This window comes from Convolutriloba macropyga, chromosome 7 (genome assembly GCF_964194025.1).
Source record: "Convolutriloba macropyga chromosome 7, txConMacr16.3, whole genome shotgun sequence".
NCBI lineage: Eukaryota > Metazoa > Xenacoelomorpha > Acoela > Convolutidae > Convolutriloba > Convolutriloba macropyga.
The window spans coordinates 17579382-17603861 of NC_134474.1; the positions used below are offsets into that span (position 1 = coordinate 17579382).

The 24480-nt window shown below is 35.7% G+C and overlaps 1 protein-coding gene across 5 annotated transcripts in view; it reads left to right on the forward strand.

Annotated features, from left to right (window-relative positions):
* LOC142342656 (uncharacterized) overlaps positions 1 to 24480 on the forward strand; it is a 201459-nt gene that overhangs the window by 62069 nt on the left and 114910 nt on the right. For all 5 annotated transcript variants that reach the window (XM_075394110.1, XM_075394106.1, XM_075394109.1 and 2 more), the window contains exons 6-9: positions 9961 to 10101; positions 16683 to 16858; positions 18524 to 18884; positions 19440 to 19549. In XM_075394110.1, coding sequence (XP_075250225.1) covers positions 9961 to 10101; positions 16683 to 16858; positions 18524 to 18884; positions 19440 to 19549 — 788 coding nt within the window. The remainder of the gene's footprint in view (positions 1 to 9960; positions 10102 to 16682; positions 16859 to 18523; positions 18885 to 19439; positions 19550 to 24480) is intronic.

Below are 24480 nucleotides of genomic sequence, written 5' to 3' on the forward strand. Positions count from 1 at the left end.
TTGTGAAGGCAGACTATTTTAAACTTATTAATTGTTGGGTTATGGACTTTCGCAAGCGGAATAAAAAGCGTTTTTAACTAAGTAAAAGAATTAATTTCTCAAAAATGAGAGAATAACAAAATGATATTTTACAGTAGAATTTAGAGATTTACAGGAGAGATCTGATTATAAGATCAAGATGGTGATTTGAATTTGGGGATGAAAAAGGACTCAAAAATCAGCTGTATATATACCCATTATCAGTGTGAAAAAGTCAAGATACAAAACTAATCTTAGCACCGTGATTTATAGTGGGGGTCGCAAAGGTTACCCAATATGGTTTGCTTCTGCAAATCAGTCGCAAAGGGAACCATAAATGGAATGCATTTGCACTTTTCTAAGAATTCATTCACACTTCCGGAGATATCATCATCATTTAATACATGCTGGGAAGATTTTACATCACTTAATCTAACTCTAATAATAGTTATCTAGATTCACCAATTTGAACCGAATATTGATTCTCAGCACCATTTCTTGACGATTCATTTATATAATTTCTTTGATCAAAATCAAATTGCTTGTCTTTCTAATCTGGTAAGTCAAACTTTCTTTCTAATTCTCACTAAGTTTAAGACTATAGTTTGATCAATATTCTAACACCCCCACTCAGACTTGAGCTGATTGCGTAGAGTCTGTTCCCATCAAAACTGCTCTGAATGTTTCCACTTTCGAAACGGGTAAGGACTTTGTGAAGATGTCCGCTGCCATTTTGTCTGTAGGAACGTAATGAATTGAAATAGTCCCATCCTCCGTTTTGTCCCGGATGAAGTGAAACTTTGTTTCGATGTGCTTGCTCCTTTTGTGCATGACTGGGTTTTGGCAGAGTCTGATACAACTTTGGTTGTCTTCTCCAATTGCTTTTTGACGTTTCTGTTGGATGCCAAAATCCTCTAGAAGTTGTTTCAGGTAGAGTGCTTCCTGAACTGCTGCTGCCATGCCCTGATATTCTGCTTCTGATGAAGAAAGAGCAACTGTGGCCAGCTTCCTGACACCCCAGCTGAGTGCTGCGCCACGTCCGTTGAGCTTGAACTAATAGCCCGTTGTTGATTTTCTGTCGTTCACGTCTCCAGACCAGTCTGCATCACTTTCCCCCACTAAATCATAACTAGCCTCTTTTGTGTAAGTAAGTTTTAAACCTTTTGAACCTTGAAGATATCGCATAAGTCGTTTTCCGCACATCCAGTGTTGATTGGTAGGAGCATTCATGTGTCTGGACAGAATGTTGACTGTGAACATGATGTCTGGCCTCGTCTGTTTGGCCAGATACAGAAGTGATCCAACCAAGCTTCTGTAGATCCTCTGGTCCACTTCTTCGTCTCCGTTCTGTGCTGTCTGAAGTTTCAAATTCAAATCAGCTGGAGTTCGTGAGGGTTTGCATTGATCCATTTGAAACCGCTCAAGCAGTGTTTCTATGTAGCGTTCTTGGTCGACTGTGACTTTGCCCTCTTCTCGTCTGATTCTTAGACCCAGAAACCAGTGTAGTCTCCCTCTGTCTTCCATGTGAAAGGTTGCTTCTAGTGCCTTCTTGACATCAGAGACCACTGTCATACTTCTTGATGCTACTATGATGTCGTCAACCCAGACCAAGATGAAGGTGTGATCCTCTGCTTCTGATCTTGCGAACAAGCAGTGATCGTTCCTGCTTCTGGTGAACCCCTGTCTCAGTAGGAAGTTTGCCAGCTCTTTGTACCAGTTGTTAGCAGCCTGTTTCAAACCATAAATTGATTTATTTAGTCGACATACTAACTTCTCCCCATCTGATCCGCGTTTTACAAACTCCTGTGGCTGTTCCAGATACACTTCTTCCTCGATTGGTGAGTGCAGGAAAGCAGTCTTGACATCAAATTGGTGCATCACATGGCCCTGCTTCGCTGATAGCTGAAGTAGAATCCTGAATGTCTCTGGCTTACAGGTAGGCGCAAAAGTCTCAAAGTAGTCCAGTCCTTCCACTTGTTTGAAGCCTTTCGCCACATAGCGCGCTTTGTATTTGTCCACTTGACCACTGGGTCCCAATTTCACTTTGTATACCCATTTGCCCGGTATGACGTCCCTGTCTGTGGGTGGTCTCACTAGGTTCCAAGTCTCGTTGTCTTGGAGTGCCTTGACCTCGTCCTTCATTGCCCGGTGCCACTGGTCCCAATCGTCACCTTGCTTGGCTTCGTAGACTGTTTTGGGTTCCACATAGTCGCCCTCAGTCACAGCAAGATGGGTCCTGACTTCTCCAAAAAATTGCGGAACATTCCTTGCTCGTGTCCCTCGTCTGGGCTCTGCTCTGTCCGCGTGTTCCAGTGCATCTTCATTGAAGCCAACTGTCTCTAACTGTGAGAAGTCTTCTGTGTCACTGTCTTCCAGGGACTCTGAGTCTCTGTGACTCCCTCTTGTTGCAGTATATCCTTCATCTAGTGCTGTTTCTCCAACATCCGAGGCCTCTTGTCTCAGTGTTGTTTCTTGAGTATTCACGCTCCCTGCGTCATGCCACTCCTCCTTTATTGCAGTAGATGTGTCCTGTCGTTCTCTGTTGTCATCATCTTGATGACCATCATCTGGGTGCCAGATTCCCAGTTCCGACCCATCATCTAGTAGGTCAGCCGTTTCTTTGTTGTCAGGGATTGAGCCCACTTCAGACTCCTTGATGATCACATCTCGAACTGCCATCACCATGCGTGTGTTGGGTATGTACACCAGGTATCCGTTTTCTCCTTCAGTGTAACCCACAAACTTTCCTTCCAGTGCCTTGGGTTCAAGTTTGCTGACTTCTCTGTCCCTCTTCCTCATGAAGACTGTGCAACCAAAAATAGATAATTTACTAATTGAAAGCTTAGGTTTTATACCTCTCATCAGCTCTGCTGGGCATTTTTCTTCTCCTCGTCTCACAACCAAGTTTCTGATCCTTGCTGCGTGAAGAATTGCTGCTCCCCACATCATCTTTGGAAGTCCTGAGTCAATGAGCAAACATCTTGCCATCTCCAGCAGTGTCCTGTTGCACCTCTCAGCTAACCCATTCTGTTGTGGCGTCTCTGGTATGGTCTTCTCCTGTAGAATGCCTGCATCTAAGCAGTACGTCATGAACTGCTCTGAGAGAAACTCCTTCGCATTGTCTTGCCTCAGCTTCTTGGGCGTCCCCACACTGAGAACAAATTTCTTCAGGCTGGCCAGTGCTTCACTCTTTGCCTTAAGCAAGTCCACAAACACAAACTTCGTGTACTGGTCTGCAAACACAATGCAGAACCGGAACCCTGACAGTGACTCTACTCTGAAAGGTCCCATCACGTCTGTGAACACCCTCTCCAGCTTCTCTTCTGCTTGGGTCTCTGCCACTCTTGGTACTGGAGTCTTTGTGATCTTGGCCAATGCACACACATTGCATACATCATCGAGTTCCCCCACTGTCTCTGGTGCATTCCTGACCACATCTGCTTGATTCAAATGACCCAATCGTCTGTGCCACTTCCTTGCACTGTCAAGTTTCACGCTGTTGGAACTCATCTTGAATTCTAGAACGCTGCAGGGTAAGTAAAACAAATTATTTTCTTGTGTTAGTTTTACCCGAGTTCCCTTCTGGAGTTTCATGCAGCTGTTTCCTCTCTCGAAAGTGAAGCTATGTCCCCACTCCGTGCATCTTGAGACTGATAGGAGGTTTGAAGAATAGTCCGGCACACACAGAACATTTTTGAGTTCGCATTGGAATTCCCCTTTGTTTGAGGGTATGCTGATCCTCACACAGACTCTGCCCACCACTCTGGAAGCCTCTCCGTTGGGATTTCTGACCACTGATTGAATGGGCACAAAGTCCAGAAACGCATCGATGTTCGTCACTATGTGATCTGTGCAACCACTGTCCACTAGCATGCCTGCCGTCTTCCACTGGGTAAGAGCTGCCCAGCATTCCTCGTCTGGTGTAGCCAATGTTGGACCCATTGCCACTGACTCATGTTTGCCTCCATCTCTTTGTCTCTTGCATGCCCTATCTAGGTGACCCTTCTCACCACACTTGCTGCATTGTGCTGTCTCCTTCCTCCTGCAGTCCTTGGCAAAGTGTCCAGGGATCCCACACACAAAGCAGTTTCCTTTCTTGGGTCCCTTCTTGAAGTCACGCTTCACTGCCAGTGCCACTGAACCACTTTGTCCTTTGTGTCTCTGCACCGTGCTCTCATGAAAGTTCTGCAGCCTTTTCCTCAACTCTGTGAAGTTCGTTGCCGGGTTGAAGCTTTCCTGTATTACAAAACTTTCATACCTCATTGGCAGACCATTGAGGACCAAGGCGTTGAAGAGGGTCTCTGAGACTGCTTTCCCTGCTTCTTGTAGCCTTGTGAGCAACTCTTGTCCTCTGATGAAGAAGCTGTCCAAATCCTCAGAATCCTCGAGCTGCAGTCGAGCAAGCTGTGCCACTAAAGTCACCACTGTCGGCGTCTCCACACTCTGAAATCTCTCTTGCAAAAGCTTCCAAGCCTTTGCTCCATCTCCAATGCCATCATCTCCCACACAGTCATGTCTCATCAGCATGAGGGTTGTTGCATCTAGAGTCAGTGCCAGATGGCACCACACATTGTTCCGTTTCTCCTTGATGTCTGCAACTTCCTTCTCATATGCATCCTTCAGCACCTTGTGGTTCTTCTTTTCATCATTGGTTGCACCATTGGCCAGTGGCGCAGGCTCATTGGGTTGCTCCTCTGTCCCCAGTAGTGATTTGTAGAGTCCCTTCGTCTGCATCATCGCCACAAATCTTGTGCTCCAGATTGGAAAGTCCTGTGCCTTTCCTGTGTAGGTCAGCAGCTTCACTGTCTGTTGATCCATTGAAGTTTGAGCAGGCAAAACAGTTGTGAAAAGAAAAGGTACTAAGCAGAAAAGGATTATGACTGTCAACAACAAATTAGTTTTGTTTTGGAAATTAATTTTATGACTTAGAAAATTGCTGGGCCCATAACCTGTTGGGTTATGGACTTTCGCAAGCGGAATAAAAAGCGTTTTTAACTAAGTAAAAGAATTAATTTCTCAAAAATGAGAGAATAACAAAATGATATTTTACAGTAGAATTTAGAGATTTACAGGAGAGATCTGATTATAAGATCAAGATGGTGATTTGAATTTGGGGATGAAAAAGGACTCAAAAATCAGCTGTATATATACCCATTATCAGTGTGAAAAAGTCAAGATACAAAACTAATCTTAGCACCGTGATTTATAGTGGGGGTCGCAAAGGTTACCCAATATGGTTTGCTTCTGCAAATCAGTCGCAAAGGGAACCATAAATGGAATGCATTTGCACTTTTCTAAGAATTCATTCACACTTCCGGAGATATCATCATCATTTAATACATGCTGGGAAGATTTTACATCACTTAATCTAACTCTAATAATAGTTATCTAGATTCACCAATTTGAACCGAATATTGATTCTCAGCACCATTTCTTGACGATTCATTTATATAATTTCTTTGATCAAAATCAAATTGCTTGTCTTTCTAATCTGGTAAGTCAAACTTTCTTTCTAATTCTCACTAAGTTTAAGACTATAGTTTGATCAATATTCTAACATTAATAACCAGCAATTTGAATTCTTTTGCGTTAAAAGTTCGCTCACACTCAGGGATGATGACATTTTTTTTACCAATTATTACAATCTCTCGGTTTTTAATCAAGAGGAGCATGTGTCTACTTTATTGATAATTTTTGAAGTTTTTTTCAAAACTTGTGGTTCATTTTGCCGGTTGAAATGGTCTATTTTCTAATTAGTCATTTCCGGAATTCTTCCGGCTATGTTTTATTTTAAATGATAATTTATTGATTAGAACAAACGGCGGTAAACCGAACCAAAGAGGACAATAAAATAAAATATAGAATGAACTTGTGTTAATAAAAATGGCAATTACAATTGATTATTCTCCAATACCCCCCCCCCCCACCTCGCAGGCTGAATATGGCCATGTATAATAGCTATTTTCACACCTTTATAACGGCGGGTAACATTGTCATTGCTAATCGCCTCTTTCGACTGCTCATTATTAGCATTACAAGACCAAGCTTGTTTTGTTTACATATGGTAATGAAGACATCAGTTTTGTTCACGGGGAAAGGAAATAGTTCCTTTCGTTTCCTTACTTGAGTCATTTTGATTGGGTGACTTTCGTTTTAATGGCCGGTCAAACTAATAATGTATCTGCGAAGGAGCCAAATGTTCCAAAGCGAAACCTCCCAAGCATTCAACTGGAACCCTTCCTATTTTGCTATGCCGCGTGGGCGTTAAACGTTATAAATAGTATCGATAATATGAATTCTCTATAATAAATTGTGTAGGTTGATGGGCTAATTCTGGGAACCAGCGTGACACATTGTCAAGTACCGCAAAGTTGTTGAGGCTTTAAATCATAAAACCAGACTGAGATTTTAAATGAATGAACAAAGTTGTATGAGTTCAAATTCACAGAATTAAATTTGTTTAGAGTTCTGAAAACTGTAAAAATTATTTAAAAAAAGTTTTGGTGCAAGTATATTTAATTTTTTGGTTTGAAGCTACTTGTTTAAACAAAAAGCTTGAATTTGTTCTTCATGCAACGCTAATCTTTCTTCAGTTTTTCTATTTCTGAATAACGTTTTATTTTTTCGATTTTCAGCATACAAACTTTCAATTGAAAAAGCGAAAGTACAATATTTTCCAAAAACGTAGTGCTTCCAGTTCTGACCGAGTTATGTTTGAATCAAGCTTCAAAAAAAATTGCTCCTTTATAGAGAGGAAAAAGATTTGGATCTATTCTGCCCCCTTCCCCCTACAACCACCACCAACAGCTTAGTAAGCGGATTCATTTTACCCGCTCCCCCGGCGCACTTGCTCTTTTTTAACATAGTAACATGCTATATGAGACAACACAATTTGTAAGTGGGGGGCATGACAAACACTGGATGAGACAAATTAGGTCCCAAGATTAAATTGTTTGAATTTTCTCTTTTTTAATCTCGATCTTGTGTCATCATTCTCCTCATTTACTGGGTCATCATAAAAAATGATTCACTGTTATCAAACTTGTATGACCTTTTTTTAAACGTTTATGATCAGGTAAATGAAATGCCAGAAAGGGAGGCCTTTTGTTGAAGGAAATCCAGACTAACTTGTGTGGTATCATTTTAAGGCTGCCCTCCCCACTACAAAAAGGAAATTGAAGTTTTTTCAGAAGTTTTCGGCATTAGTCAATGGTTTTTAATTAATTCGGCAAATTTGCATTTGAATTCGACACTTTTTTCAAAGTAAGTTGAACTTTTTAGTAGGCTAAGTTTTTTTATGGCTAAGTTTGGTAAGTTTTTGCTCTTTTGCATTTTTCTTTCTTTCTTTTCGCAGTTGTTAATTTGCCCCAATAAGATATCGTAAATGGTTTTTTGTGGTCTTCTATGAAAACAGATGTGATCTGTTGAACGCTGTTAACCTATAGTCATGTTTTAACAACTTGCATGCTACCTTTTCTACAACTAATTTCACTTTGGTGAACATGCTAGTTTGGCCCTTAATTCACGAGCTCGTTTTTAAATTTACCTTTTTATAGCTATTTTTGATTTTTCTCTTCTCAGGATGCCTAGTTTGATTAATTTCTTGAAGTTAATTTCTGATAAAATAATCTGTTTTGTGATAATCAAAATATATTCCTTGTAATTAAATCAGCCTGGTTTTTTCCATTTCTAGTGTTTTCAATTCGATGTTTTACCTGCACTGCAAATTTCTTCAGATTCGTTAATCAGATCAATTATTTACTTGCTTTTTGTTGCGCTCTAAACATTTTGCTTGAAATTTTTATTTGGAAACACTTTGTTTTTTAAAAGCTTTTTGAACCATATAATGATATCTTAGAGAAATTATTCGGCAGCTATTGCTTCAGTGAATCGTATTGCTACATTTTATAATATCAAAATTTTTCGTTTTAAGTTTGCTCTAGTGGATGAGATTCATTTTATACCGCTTAAGTTGTACACTATGAGAACGCTATATTTTTGAAACTGATGAGTCTTATAATGCCAGATTGCTAATCTTCTTACACAGTATCAATGACAGTAATCTTGAATTGGTTGTTATTAAAAATAATCAATTAAATTATTAAAACGTTTAAAGTCTAATTTGAAAAAGACAGGATTAACAAAAAAATTAAAACCAAGACAGGATCAACTGATGATCAAGCACAATCAAAACCATAAATAATAGAGAAAATCGAAACAACTAGTTCTTGTTGTTATCAGAGATTTTACTATATAATTATAATAACCAACTTTATGAAAACATTCAGGCTTAAAAAAAGAATATTTTTTAAAAGCCGCCGTCGGCCTCTCAAACGGCTATAATTTAGGCGCTCTCCTCTTTTTTACATTTCAAAGAATGTGAATTGTATTGGGGCGCTGTCTTATTTTTAAGATCTGTTCACACATTTTCATGATTTTTGAAGTCAAATTGGAGTAGTGATTTTGGTCACACCGAAACTGGAAGTGGGGCGAAAATGCTCGATGTTTTGCTTACATTGATCACATTTGGCAACTTCACTAGTGGTTTTTTTGTTCACATGCGGCAATTTCGCTCTTATTTTCTGTTTTTTTTGGTTTTTTTGGACCGGGTTTGTTTTTTAAATGGTCTTCCCAATCCATTCATTGTTCATTCTAGTCCTTTTTTGTTTGAACCAAATTCTTCTTTCGTTAATGAAAATTTTTTGAATTGTACGTCAAGACTTGTCCTGCTATATTTTTTTAATTCACTTTACTTTTTGATCACGTTTTCGTTTTACATAAATCATGACTTTCACGTTTGATTTCTTACTTACTTCCTTCACTGTTTCAACTGAATGGATTTTAAATTTTTCATGCATTGAATAGCGCAATATAGTGAATACTGTGAAAGCCAAAAGACCAAAATGAAAGAGGGTATAAACCGATAAAGCCCGGACATTAAGTCATTGAGAATTAGGTTATCAAAGTTCATTATAGTGTTTGCTAGTTAAGCTTTCAGTTTAGAAGCTGAATGACGCATAGTTTTAGAATCCAACTGAAACTGCACGCCAAATTAGAACACTTTTTGACAATAAAAAACAGAAAAAAATTCAGTCAATTCGTTTCTTCTTCTTTTTTTCTTTTTCTGTTTCAATCCCGATGTACATCAAGCAAGTCAACGGGGGCTACTTTCCGGCAATATGTCGACTATGTTAAATCTTAGTGTTGCTCATGAATTTTTGGTTGCCCTGAAAACTGGAATTGTTTCTCCTTCCCTTCTCCTTCAATTTATATTTTACACATTTTAGCGATGTATTCAAATTCGCTTCAGTCCTGCCTCTTATTAGTCCCTACAAACCATTGTCAGTGCAGCATGCTAAAACAGGCTTTGGTAGGTTCACAAACGTTAATGAAATCAAAACATTTTGTTTCCAGAGGAAGATAACAGTCCAGAAAAAAGACAGTCCAAACAAAGACACGTGGCACGTCTTAGTGTTTTTTTTCGATAATTATTTAACCGCATAGTGGTGAATTGTGGTTTATTCAGCGATGAAACAGTTAATTGGAATTCAAGTTTTTCAAATTTCAAATAATGACGCAAGGGGGTTAAAACTGGTTTTTTAAAGCTTACAGAAAGGCAGTTACAGATTCTTTTTGATAATTAGGTCTTAATAAATACGCACAGTAAATAATTTTTACGTCACTAAGGCTAATTTTAAAAAGTATTGCTTGGTTTATCTGTCCTATTTTTATAACAATGAGCGACTTAATGATGCAGATATGTTGGCATTTTTGGGACTTGTGACCCAAAAAATGCCTTTTGTTATGAAAGTAGTCGTTGTGAGCCACAAAGAATTTAATAAGAAGGATTGGTTATAAACCGTCTTTCTGCTTTGATGTGCTTGAGGGGGGTAGGGGGAGGGGGTCAAGCCGAGTAGATGCACTTCTTGCTTTTGGATTTAGGTTCATGGGCGAATACTGTGAGATGGTTGATGGTTGTGCAGAGAGCCCGTGTGAGAATGGTGCAACGTGTACTCCTGCAGAAAATGGGGAAACAAAATGTGAATGTCGATATAAAACCTATGGAAAATTTTGCCAGTATCGGTAAGCATTTCATTCTACTTCAGTGAAATTACCTCTTAGCTTTTTATTTTTCCTTTTTTATTTACCTGTTTTGGTTTTTCCAGATTGTTTTCAGTTCTTTTTATTTGTTCAAAATGTCAGGATCTAACTACATGTAGTTTATAATCTTTTAATTTAATTTTTTTAATTTTTGCCAATAAACAGTTTTTGCACGAACCAAAACCATTAATTAAAAATTCATCATAATATCTTCTATAGATCAGCCTCTCCAGATACTGAAAATTCTAGCATGATTGTTGAGTGATATCTTCTTGTTTCTCTTGTCCAATTCAACTTTATTAAAGAAGGTGAAGTGCTATTGATAACGGTCAATTTGAACCACAAAACCGCCCTGAATATCAAAAACCAGCCATTTTGTCATCAATTTGTTTGGCCTCATTTTTCCATCGAACGCTTTTCTATCGTAATTTTGCTGCTTCCTGTGTCGAGATTAAGAGGCGCTTGTTTCTGTTTTTAGAACATTATCGTTCCAAAGTGAAAAATAATGGTAACTTAATTGTTTTGCACCGCATCAAAGAGCAAAAGGGTTACCCAACGATAGTTTTTTTGTATCAAAAATTTGCTTAAGGATATTTTTAATAGCCGCACAGCGATAGCTGGGGCTATTATTGGCCTTCTCTTGGTTTTTTACAATTCAAAGAATTTTAATTGTATTTGGGCGCTGTGTTTTTTTTAAGATGTGTTCACACATTTTTCAATGACCTTGATCTTTCAAAACGGGATAAACAGGTAAAGCCCAACGGGCATTAAGTTTCATTAGAGGCCCAAAGTGGACGTTAGTAGTCCTTCAAATGCTTAGAGTGTTGCAGGGCTGGGATGGCCTCAATTCAAGGTTAAAAGGTCATTTTTAGGAGTTTTTGGGCTCAAAATGGTGCAATTTTTCATGTTTTTGTGATTTTTTAAAAGTTTTTTTGCTTGATTATTCTTAGGTTGAAGTTTTAAATAGTTGATGAAGGACTTTTGTGTGACAAAAGTACTTGTTATGACCATTTTATGAGCCATATGTTTTGGTACTACAAACACAAACACACAAAATGATACTAGTTTTTGCAATTTTTTTCAAGTTTTTTTTAAATATTTTTTTGTCATTTTTTGCATTTTTCCAGCTTTAGGGGCCAGGAAATCTCCTTTAACATTTGATAATAGGGCATTGTATAGTTTCTAGTAATAATGGAGTGGTTTTCAACATTTCAATGTCTCGAATTTTAGCATTTTTTGGATAAAATCTGCAATTTTTTTTAGGTTTCCTAAAGTTTTTGTCAATTTGTGGTATTTGTCCATTCTCAAGTGCCAGGAAACCTATTCCACGGTCCGCAAAAAATTACTGCATAGTTTTTAGTTTCCATGGAATTGTTTTCAACAATTTAACCTTTCGAATTTTGAAAATTTTCTGCTAAAATTTGCATGTTTTTTATGTTTTTTTTAAAAACATTTGTCTTTTATGCAGTTTTTCTTGCCTCAGTAGCCAGATAACCTCACGCAGGGTTTGACAGTATGTAATTAAATAGTTGCTAGGGGTAATTGGATGGTTTTCAACATTTTAATAGAACGAATTTGTTTTTGGAAATTTGAAATTTTTAATAAAAATTATTGCCTATCGATCCTTGAACCAATTAATTTTTTACGGCTTAGAATTGGTTTGCTGGATAGCCTCTAGAGACACTAGAATCCTTTTTTAAGAAATGATTCTTAAGAAATTAATATCACGATTTTCTGCAGCATTTCTTTAAAATTTCAATTGATATCATTTTTTTCGTTTTTGAAAATTTTCGAGTTAACCGATCTTCAAGGGCCAATGAATTTTTTCAGGCCTTGCAGATATAATACTGCACCAATCTCAGAAACAAAATTTGGTTTTGAACATATTTTTGAATTAGGTATATTTAAAGGGATCAAATTTTGCCTTAGGGGTAAAAGCTTCAAAGTTTTAATGATTATACATTTGTTTAGTTTTTTTGATTGTGTTTCTCAATTTTTTGACATGATTTTGATTGTATTTTGGCTGGCATCATTGAATTGATCTGCTGGTCAGGTAAAGTAATTCTAAGTTTTTCAATCAGTTCTTTGAATTGTATTTCAGGACTTGTCCTGCTATGTTTTTTTTTATTTTTTCGCGATTTTTGTTACGACCACATGACAACACAATCTTTTCAAATCTGCTCTTTGTTCATTCGTTCATGCAATTTCAACTGAAGGGCATGTGCGACGTCATTTTTCGCTCTTAGTTGAGCGAGTTTTTTGTTCATTCGCGTGATTAAATTTTTGGTCACACTTGACTTACCTGACTCTCAAAAATGACTTCCTCACTTTGAAATTGACTTTTTTTACTTTAATTCAAAAAGATAAGGTCAAATGGGTGTGTATGTCACTCTAAATGAAGGTTATTTGAGAGCAGCTAACAGAGGCAGCAAAACCTTATATCGAGTTTTAATCAAAATATATAACAAACCAGCCTTCAATGAAAAGACAATTTTTTTTGGTCTGTCTTTTTTACTGTTATTTTGAGACTGCAGATCTACTAAGCTATTGCGGCTATTTCCTGACAATCTGTCAGCTATGTTTCGTTGACATCTAATAAATAATGGGACGTTGAATTAAAAAATGAAAGTTCTGTGCATTAATGAACACTTCAGGTGAGTAGTATTCCAGCGAATGAATTTTTCTCTTTTTTTTTCCAAATTTGTTTTGACCCTGCAATATTTGAAAAGTACGGAGCCAAGCTGAATTTGGAAATTTTTTTCATGATACAAATTGGCACGGTATGTAAATAACAAATAAGAATAATAATTTTTGTTCCTACAGGAGAGTTTCATTGACACCTATAATTATTACCCGCCCTCATCTTCTCAGCCGACTATTATAGCGCTCCTATTTTTTTTACAATTCAAAGAATTTGAATTGTATTCGGGCGCTGTCTGTTTTTAAGATCTGTTCACACATTTTCATGACTTTTGAAGTCAAATTGGAGTAGTGATTTTTGTCACGCCGAAACAGGAAATGGAGCGAAAATGCGAGTGGTTTTGCGATGTAAATTTTTTTGCTCTAATTTCAAAGTAGAGTGAGAAAACGGTGTTTGAACAAAAATTTGCTTTCTCGCTAGTGGTTTTTTGTTCACATGCGGCAATTTTACTTTGATTTTTACTGTTTTTTTTTCGACTTTTGGATAGGATATTTTTTTTCTAAATGGTTTTCCCAATCCGTCCATAGTTCATTCAAGGCCCAGTTTTTTGTTCGAACCAAATTTCGTTTTCTCGCTAGTGGTCTTTTGTTCACATGCGGCCTTTTAAAACTGATTTTTTGTTTTTTTTTTTATTTTTTTGATCTGATTTTTTAAGAAATGGTTTTTCAAATTCACTCATAGTCCGTTCTAGGTTTAGTTGTTTGATTAGTCAATTAAAGTTCTTTGAATTGTACTTCGGGACTTGTCCTGCTATGTTTTTTTACTTCGTCGAACAAAAAAATGTTTCGCTTTACCTCATTTTGGCGCTTTTTCAACATTTTGCGTGAAATCTTTTTTTGACTTCTCTAGGCTAGTATCTCTCTTTTCTCATTCTGCTAAAAGTGAGTTTGAACATCAGTTGCTCAGCAAAGCAATTCAAAATGAAAAGAGTCAGTATGAAAAATTGAAGTCAGGAATGGAAACGGGATAAACCCATAAAGCCTGATTTTAGATGCCCGCTATTTGAACGTCGTTCCTATAAGTCTTATTTACCATCTCTAATGCTTATTAGTATTGATAGTAGCCCGTGTAGCCTCTCTCTAGGAAACAGAAGTATGTTCAACTACGAAATGCCATCAAAATAAATCGGACTTAAAAAATGTTTTTGTACAAAAACCTTTTTTTCAATACATTCTTTTCTTTCAATCCCAATCATGCTTATTGGAATCAACGGCGGCTATTTTCCGGCAATGTGCGGGTATGTTCTATAAATTACATGTTTTTTCCTTGATTCACTTGTTTTCGACCTTTTTGTTTCAAAAATGTCCTTACTCTCAGGCGTTTAATTGATCACTTCCTTTTCGAGATGTCTTGACATTTAACTAATTACATCCAAACAAAAAACCGTGGACTTCGAAGCTGAAAGGTTTTTTTTTTACTATTTTTACTGTTGCAATTATTGATCTTGGTTGTTTTAATTATTTGAAAAGGAGTATTGGTGAAATCTCTGTCTGTAGCCGATAATTTTATTGGAATGTATCTGAAATCAAAAAAGACACACGTGCAAAATAAGTGTTCAGCTCAATCTGCCAAAAAATATGATTTGAAAAAATCATATTTTTCACACATTTTCATGATTTTTGAAGTCAAATTGGAGTAGTGATTTTTGTCACGCCGAAGCAGGAAATGGAGCGAAAAGGCGAGCGATTTTGCGATGTAAATTTTTTTGCTCTAATTTCAAAGTAGAGTGAGAAAACGGTGTTTGACAAAAATTTGCTTTCTCGCTAGTGGTTTTTGTTCACATGCGGCAATTTTACTTTGATTTTTACTGTTTTTTCGATTTCTGGATAGGATATTTTTTCTAAATGGTTTTCCCAATCCGTCCATAGTTCATTCAAGGCCCAGTTTTTTGTTCGAACCAAATTTCGTTTTCTCACTAGTGGTCTTTTGTTCACATGCGGCCTTTTGAAACTGATTTTTTTTTCATTTTTTTGATCTGATTTTTTAAGAAATGGTTTTTCAAATTCACTCATAGTCCGTTCTAGGTTTAGTTGTTTGATTAGTCAATTTAAGTCCTTTGAATTGTACGTCGGGACTTGTCCTGCTATGTTTTTTTACTTCGTCGAACAAAAAAATGTTTCGCTTTACCTCATTTTGCCGCTTTTTCAACATTTTGCGTGAAATCTTTTTTGACTTCTCTAGGCTAGTATCTCTCTTTTCTCATTCTGCTAAAAGTGAGTTTGAACATCAGTTGCTCAGCAAAGCAATTCAAAATGAAAAGAGTCAGTATGAAAAATTGAAGTCAGGAATGGAAACGGGATAAACCCATAAAGCCTGATTTTAGATGCCCGCTATTTGAACGTCGTTCCTATAAGTCTTATTTACCATCTCTAATGCTTATTAGTATTGATAGTAGCCCGTGTAGCCTCTCTCTAGGAAACAGAAGTATGTTCAACTACGAAATGCCATCAAAATAAATCGGACTTAAAAAATGTTTTTGTACAAAAACCTTTTTTTTTCAATGCATTCTTTTCTTTCAATCCCAATCATGCTTATTGGATTCAACGGCGGCTATTTTCCGGCAATGTGCGGGTATGTTCTATAAATTACATGTTTTTTCCTTGATTCACTTGTTTTCGACCTTTTTTGTTTCAAAAATGGTCTTACTCTCAGGCGTTCAATTGATCACTAGCTTTTCGAGATGTCTTGACATTTAACTAATTACATCCAAACAAAAAACCGTGGACTTCGAAGCTGAAAGGTATTTTTTTTACTATTTTTACTGTTGCAATTATTGATCTTGGTTGTTTTAATTATTTGAAAAGGAGTATTGGTGAAGTCTCTGTCTGTAGCCGATAATTTTATTGAAATGTATCTGAAATCAAAAAAGACACACGTGCAAAATAAGTGTTCAGCTCAATCTGCCAAAAAATATAATTTGAAAAAAAATAGAGTGATATGCGTTCATATCTTTTTGTGAGCTAATCTAGCGGAATTTGGTCTTCATTTGTAGTATCATCCAAAGTAGTTTTTGCTCTTTGGTTTCTATTTGTATTTTTTGTCGAACAATTTAAAATAGTCTGCTGTAATAGTTTTCGGTTACTTTTGTTGGCGTTTTGACCTTTTTTATGTAATGGGCTTTTTGCTTCTTTAGGGAAATTTTCTTAAGTTTTCTGAACACTTTCAGACCTTGTAACGAGTTTTGACTTTTTTTCCAGTATTTAATTTTACGGGTCCAAACAAAATGAAACACTAGTGTAGGTTGTGCCGTAGTTCCCAAAAACATCTAGGTTTTATGGCCATGACTAGTTTTGCAAAAATATGAAATATGGGAAAATAAAACTTGTCACTGCAATAAACTTTAGCCGTTGTGGATGCTGATAAACATCAAACACTTATTTCCCTCAATTTTGGCGTCTCGAAACTATTTATCTTTTTGCTCTTTATTTGAACACTGTTTTATCTCTCCTTGCAGTCAGTGAGTAAAAAAATTTAGCTGATTGGCAACATTCGAAAATTTTGATCACGATTCTCGTTGCGTGGACATAACTAAGTCTCCATCCCACTACATGAAAAAGCTATTTATTTTTTAGGATGTCCTGAAAAGAAATGTTCTTTAGTTTGCTACAAAAAAATCCAACTTAATTGCTCTATTATTGAAAATTTCCAGCTTCAAATCATAAATGTGAGCAATAACAGCTTTCAACGTTGGCGACTACAAAATATGGTCTGCTATCGACAACGTTTTATAGAATGTTCAAATAGATCTATACGACGTTAGCAAGATTCATATTGAATGAGACGATTTTCAAGATTGCAACCCCCTCATCATCATCATCCAAATTTTGTCCGTAATTGAAGGACGTCCTTTGCCTTGTTTCAGTGAGTACTGTGATGACGAGACGTGTGGTGCTCACGGAGAATGCAAAGGTGACCCTGCCGTTGAGAGGGGGTACGTTTGCAAATGTAACATGGGGTACTTCGGGATAGACTGTCAGATTGTCGACCCATGTTTAACCGAATCACCATGTGTCAACGGGGGCGAATGCGTCAGCCACGGTATGTTAAAAAAGATAATTTATTTTAATTTTATTGTTATTTGCTTGACAGAACTTGATATGTTTCCTTCAAGCAGCCGTCAAGATGCTATCAATCTAGTATCTTGCAATTAACATTATTGAAAATTGCGTCAATCATTAACCTTCAATATTTAAAAGTATGACATTATTCATGTACAGAACCATGTATAGAAACCAATTACATTTACAATCTTTATGTAATGCTTCACTTGAATTTCATCCAAATCAAGCTAAAATAGGAAAAAATAGTGGTTTTTGTCGTCTGTTTTTCAGCATTTTACAAAAAGATGATCTGATGAATTGATGAAAAGCTTGAAAAGGTTTGAAAAAAAAAACAGGCTCTAGATCTATTTAACTTATTAACGAAAAAGAGAACGTAAAATACATGGTTGTTTTTTGACAATGAACTTAAATTTGAATGTCAAGTTCAACACGTTTTTCTTTCAAAAATGCCTTAGGGCATAGAGTATTAATGTGCTACAAATTATATTTTCAAAAAATGCGTTCTAATAACTGCTTTGCCTACTCTGCTGTACCGCTTAGCACTATAAACTCAAATTTGCTAATACCACCAGAAAAACATCTGAGCGGGGCGGCAATCAATTAGCCTTCTACGACAGAAACAAGTATTGTTCATCGTCATCAGATCTTAAAACAGAAAACAACATGTTACCAATCAATCAGTTGCTAGACTATTGGAGTGCGATGATGTACGCCAGAAAAATAAATGACTGTTTATATCCTGCTTTTCTATTCGAAAACGGAATTCAACTTCCCAATAGCAATTTTTATATACTTGAAAGAACTGATATGTCATCTTCTGCAAAAGTAAAGTTCACTCAAAAACAACTGAAAGAGCTACTATATGGAAAGGTCTGATTTTGCGCCACAATCTCATTCGCTTCTTTCCAGCTTTAGAGCTCAAAATTAAAAAAAATTGCAATTAAATATTGAAATATTTATCTCTTTGCATGTATAAATACAGCAAATACGCAGTCAAAGCTACCAATGGTTTCAAGTTCAATTTAGCGAATGATTTTGAGTTCACTTTAGCGTATGATTTTTGTTCCTTAAATCTCTTATGAATGCATTATTTTCATTATTTACTATACATATATTTTAATACTATTTACTCATGTTGTTCATAACACATAACCCGGATCGATATAGTGTTCTTTATTGGAAATTATTTTACAGAACAACAGATTTTGGCAATAATATAACGGTACAGTGCGACGAAAGTATCTTACCCGGTAGAAGGTGAAATATCGAAAATCGTAAAAGCCATCATTGTCGCTGACAATAATGCTGACTCAGTTGCTGAACTTCGGTGCAACAGTAGCATCCTCGTTCACTGTGACGTACTCGACTGTGTTGCGCTCCAAATACAAACTTTTGGACGTTTTGCACTCAATGCTTGGACTTTCAACTCTTCCTAAAAATTAAATTTAAGGATTATTTAATTTTAGACCAATTGTTGTTTTTCTTTTTGTGAAATTGTTATGCTTGAAAGAGGCTTTCTAATAGTCTTTGTCTTTTTTTGAAGTCTCACTGAGTTAAAAGTGTTGAATTGGATTTTGAAATTTTAGTTGGTAAAACTAAGAAAGAAGCAATAAATTGTTTATAAACTTTTTTCGCATTTTAGGAAATGGTAGTTACTCTTGTCTCTGTGAAGAGGGATCTGGCCTCTGGGGCAAACGATGTCAATTCCGAAACGAGTGCATTAAAAAGCCGTGCAAGAACCATGGCGAATGCATTAACAACACCAAATCCGCGCTTGGTTACTCGTGCCAGTGCAGGGGTGACTATGACGGTCGAAATTGCGAAATTATAAACAAATGTAAAAATAGCAACTTTTGCAATGGCCATGGTACTTGTTCCCAAAACGAGTGTACGTGTGACTATGGTTATTATGGAGACAACTGTCAGAGCTTAAACGCTTGCCAAATGTTGAACCCTTGCAAACATTCCGGCGAGTGCAAACCTACAGGAGATAACGAATACAAGTTAGGAGTGTCTTCACCTACTTTTTTTGTCACAATTAACTTCTTAGACAGTTTTATTGTATGTTATTACGAAATCATAACCGAAGTATCTAATTAAGGTTTAGCGTTTTTTTCATTAAATCATAGTTTGATTTTTAATTATCGTTAAGAATTGTGGTTGTTTGTTTTTATCTTTTCCTCTGAGACACGTGAGCTCGCTAGTGACCTCTCTGTAGTCTTTATTGTATATTTGTAAATGACTGCTTGTGAAATTTTTTATTATAGAAAATATTTTATTGTTGTTAATATTATTAGAAAGAATTTAGCAATAGAAGCAATAAACGTTTAAGGGATCTATTCTGTCCCCCCCCCCCCCCCCCAGTGTTTTATATGACCCCCAGTTACAAATTATATGTTATATAGCACGTTACTATGTAAGAAAATAGCACGTGCGCCTGAGGGTCATAAAAGATTTATGCTCACTAAGCTGGGGGGGGGGGGGCTGAATAGATCCCGTTTAAGCAGATTGAAGTAATTGGGGTGAAAAAAATGTCACACAATGTGTTGGTTTTTTAGTTGCGAATGTGGCACTGGTTATCACGGTGGCAATTGTCAGATGTTTGATCCGTGTGAAGCAAACCCCTGCTACAACGGGGGTGGTTGCATATTACAAGACGACAAAATGGGTTAGTTATTATTCCTATTCACATCGATAAATTCTAAATTCGACATTATATATTAATATATTGCTGTATCATAGTGGTTAAACGTGTGAGTTTTGGAGGGGGGGGGGGGGGGGGGGGGTAAAAATATAATGTGGTTTGAACAATTATAATGTCGAAACACTGAGCACGTGCGTGTTTAATTTAGAACAATATTCAAGATTCATTGTTTTCAATCGCTAGGCTGAATATGATAAATAATAAATGGGAAATATGAGCAGTAATAAGTTATCGCACCCACAGCGGTATGCAAATTTTTGAATATGCAAATGAACTCTTCGAACTGTCATTTAATGACACTCTGCCCACGTATAAAGGTTTTATGATCAAAAAAATTTTATAAAGGTTTTCCTTTTCTCTAGCGATTTGGCATGATTAGTTACCATGTATAATTTTTGTTAGTTTTCTTATATACTCATACAAAAATTAATCAGCGCTATTCAAATTCATCTTATACTTGCCACTTTTAAAGCTTCAGTTTAACATATATATTAAGCTTAGATAACTTAGGATATCTTGGTTGTTTGTTTCTTTGTACAGTTTTGTTCAATTTTCAGCTTCTCTTGGTGGCTTTTTCTTGTGCATCAATCCAATTGATGAAGACATTAACTGCTAATTTTAAGTTTAGTTGTTCAGTTATTTTCAGAGTAATTGTTTCACCTAACTAATTATTTGTCCAGAACTAAAATTTGAAGTAATTGAACGACACTGTAAACTAATCTAAAATCAGACAAGGAGGTTCGGTAATGTGCGTTTGCACATAATCCGACCCCGCTCATCCAGATTATTGCCTTTATTGTCTACCAAATGAGGAAGAGATAGAAAACTTTCAAAAATTCAATTACAACGAAAGCCATTGGCATATGTCATTGTTCAGAATATAACATACGTCTACCAACAGAACAACAAATATAAATATTGACAAGAATCAAACTTTAAATTAATTTTTTGCGAAAAACTGCCGTTAACGCCGTCAAAACAATTAATTGAACTAAAAGAATTAGATATGCTCTCTTGTTCCTTTCTTCAACACCAATAGTGTGATATGCGACTTGTAATTATGGATACTTGGTAGCAAATAGTCAAAACGGAACTGCTAACTTTAAAGTTGAATAGTTGTTCTGTATTGTTTTAAAACATTTGATTTCAAAGTGTTGCAACAACAACTAGAATCCAGCTTTCAACTGGAATCAATAAATTGGTTTCTTTGCTTCTTCAAAGAGAGCCACTAAGAACTCGAAAAATTCTATTGAATTCTGCTAGAGGAGGGTGTCGAAGCCGTTAAAATTAACCTATTCGATGAAAAAGTGATAGGCTCAATTGTGACTTCTTTTTGAGCGCTTATATTGCTATATCTGACCTGTTAATAATATAACAAGACAAGAAAAAGAACCTCAGTTTATGAGAATGTTCAATAATCGAAAGCCGAAAAGGCATTACAACGTAAAACCACAATTAATATTAAGTTTCAATCCATAAGAAAGACGATGCGACCTGTCTTTGCTTACCCTAAGGAGTTTTTGACCAAAAAGGAGAGAAAAAATCGGCAAAGCTCAGTAATCCATTGTTTATTTTGAAAACAAGCGTTTTTCATAGTCAAAACGACCAGAAGCTTTTGATTAAAAACGCAATAGCTTTCCCTGAGACTCCCTAGGAAGTCAATTGGACCTGTCATTCGTAAACCTCGATTTGAATGCCTTGATTTGTTGCGTTCTCTGTGACTTTTAACAGTGAATTTCTCATAAATCTGTGCGTTTCTCTAAAATTAGTGAATTGTGGTTTTGCAAATGTCAATTAAGTAAACTTTTTTTAGTTCAATAGTTTAGACAACAATTTTTTTTCACCAGTTTTTTATTTCGAAAAATAAAACATTAAGTGATTTTTACATTCTGCAAAAACCATTTGAGTTGAAAGGCTGCTATATCAATATCATTGTAGAATCTGGCTTTGCAGAGATCTGGCTTTTTAAATTTCGCTCATGCGTGTTTCAAGGGAAAATGAAAAAGCTTCTCGAAACTTTAGTTGTAAACCCGTATCAAAGAGTACCTTGTTTAAGAATGTGGCATTTACTGACCATTTATCGCATTTTTTCTTTTCATTGCAAAATATTTGGTTGCTTTTTTACAGGGCTCTAATCTTCTGGCAATATTTGAATTTCGGCATAGCAGTTAATCAGTTTTTTTGAGATTATATGCGATATAGTGCTGCTTTTGTCCGTGAACTTTCATTATACTCTTTATGTTTACGGTAACTGTCATTTAACTATAGCTTAAAAGTGGGTACCGCTTTTGAAATACAGCATTTACCAAACTTATTCAAATAAAGTAACCTAATCCGATAATGACATACGATTATCCTACTAAAAATCCCACCTTTAGAAACCTCAAATTTGGACAGTTGCTTATTATCTAAAATTTAAAAAAGCTTTTCAAACTTAAAACGCTCTAAATGTGAACAAAGTTCAAATTTAATTGTTTATTTTACGCATCGTGTTCTCTTTTAATAAATCGCGAATAATGAATGATTTATACGGAGGCAGAAATCAAACAATTAATATTGAAAAATGTTCAAAATGAATATAATTAAGGGCAAATTGATGGGCTTCCTCATTAACTGTCTAAAACCGTCCCCCCTCAAGAGCACTGTTGAAAAATAAATAAAGTCACAAAGTGTGAACAAATTTCTACACCCTCACTCTGTCAAGTCTCACAGGGGTGTAAATGGCGTCTTTGTTTAACATTGTCGCCCAAACACCACCCTCTCATTTCAAGATATCTTCTGTGTACGTCATTTGAGAATATAATGGGCCATTATTTCGGTTTCATTTTCCTTTTATTAGATTTTTGCCCTTTGGTAACATTGAAACGTGTATTGCGTTGCCCCCCTGTTTTTTTTCGCTCTTCAGTTTAAATGAGATCGTTGAAAAAAGACCTCCGATAACACAATGATGTGTTTTTTGAATGCGAACTAAATTTATCACGTGATGCTTTTCATAAAAGCGTATTTAAAATTTCGTTCATAAAATTTCTTAATTCAATGTTAATTCTTTCATAAAATTTCTTAATTCCATGTTGAAAAGTGTAGCTTATTCTAAATAAAAAGTATAACAAAAATATGCTGCGAAAGTTTATAAATACATCATTATCAAAATTTACAGTCTAAGTTGGCCAAGAAATATTGATCACACCTGTTGATTAATTACGGAATAAGAACTATTATGAACCGCCATGGATATGAAAACCATTTTTATCCTTTATTGGGCGTGAATGATAAGCTATTAATGGACGATACTTCACTGAATTTTTTAAGTCTTCTTTCAATTAGAGTTCAAAAGTGCATAACTTTACTGTGGTAGTTGTTTTAAACTTCTTTTAACCTTTGATTTTGAACTAGTGGACACTAGGATAGTTGTTGACAACGTTGATCAATGTGAAACTTTGATAACATTTTTGTGCCCTGTTTAGCTTACCCTATATATAGAACAGTTTGACAGTATATAGGTTAATTGACTCGTAGTAATATCGCTTGAAGCCTTTTTCGTTGAATACATCTCGATAGAACCAAATTATTCCAACCAAATAACCAGTTTATTTGATATAGAAATGCTTATAACTAGGTTCCTCCATGATAAATGACGAATTTATTAGGCAGTATTTATTAGTTTTAAAAGCTACATAAGTGTTTAAAAGCAGACAACTGATAAAAAAACAATTACAAGCTATGCAAGCAAGAGCTATCGAGTAATATGAAAAAATTCTGTTAGAAATTCGGTCTTTTACCTGGGAAGCTGATGTCCAGACTGCACATTGAATTTTTCAATGGACCTTTTTAATATTTACTTGGCAAAAAATCATTGAGCAACTATATAGTCAAATGGTTTTTGTTCAGTCAATTTTGGCTGATTGATATATTTGGTGTCATTAGAAAGCCCGCCGTCCAGCGTTGAGTATATAATTAAAAACATTTAGTGAAATTTGTTTTTTACCTTTTCCACGGAGTTATTGAGGTTTAAAATTTGGTAAACCTTTCGCTGATTTTCGTTGTTTTTGTTCGCATTTTCTCTTTTTACTCCATTTCTTGCCCATTTTTACTAATTTTTTCAAAATTCACTCATTTTGTGGAAAAATGCATTAAAATAAGATTTTTTAGTTCACTTTGTTTAAATTTGCCGATTTAGCAGGCCTAACACTGCTGGCACAATTTTTCTTAACTCCAAAGAAGGTAGTGGTACTTGAGCGTCCTCTGAGAGTGTTTTTGAATTAAATATTTGCGCTTTTTTTATTTGACAAATAAACCAAAATCATGATATTTGGAAAAATTACGTGTTATTCTTGTTCGGACATCAATAGCAAGGCTAGTTTTGGTCTATTCGTTGTTTTTTACAGTCCAAAAATAATTCTGATTGTAATCAGTTGCTGATATTTTTCGAAATACTTTCGCATTTTTTTGTTGTTTTTTCATTACAGAACATCGAGGTTTATCAATGACAGGTCCAATAGTCATTAACAATTGATTATTTAACTTTGCCATTTTTTCTCTTTTGGGCAATTTTTAGCTTAGGGTCAGCAAAGACATGTCGCATCGTCTTTCTGATTGATTAAATTTTAATATTTATTTCGGGTCTTAGTGATGGTTTAAGTAATGGTTTTTTGGCTTCGATACTTCAAGTTTTCACAAAATTTGTCGATGTTTTGACATTTTTTCGTCTTTAACGTTCTTGTTTTTGTCACAATATTGACAGTTCAGATGTCTCATTATTGGCGTTGAAAAAAGAGAGGGCACAATTCAACTATTTTTGTTCATTGAGTAGTTTATCGTTTTAACGACACCGTCTTCTAGGAGAATTCAACGAAATTTGTCTTTTATTTTTCTATCCTTTTGTAGTCCATTGGAAA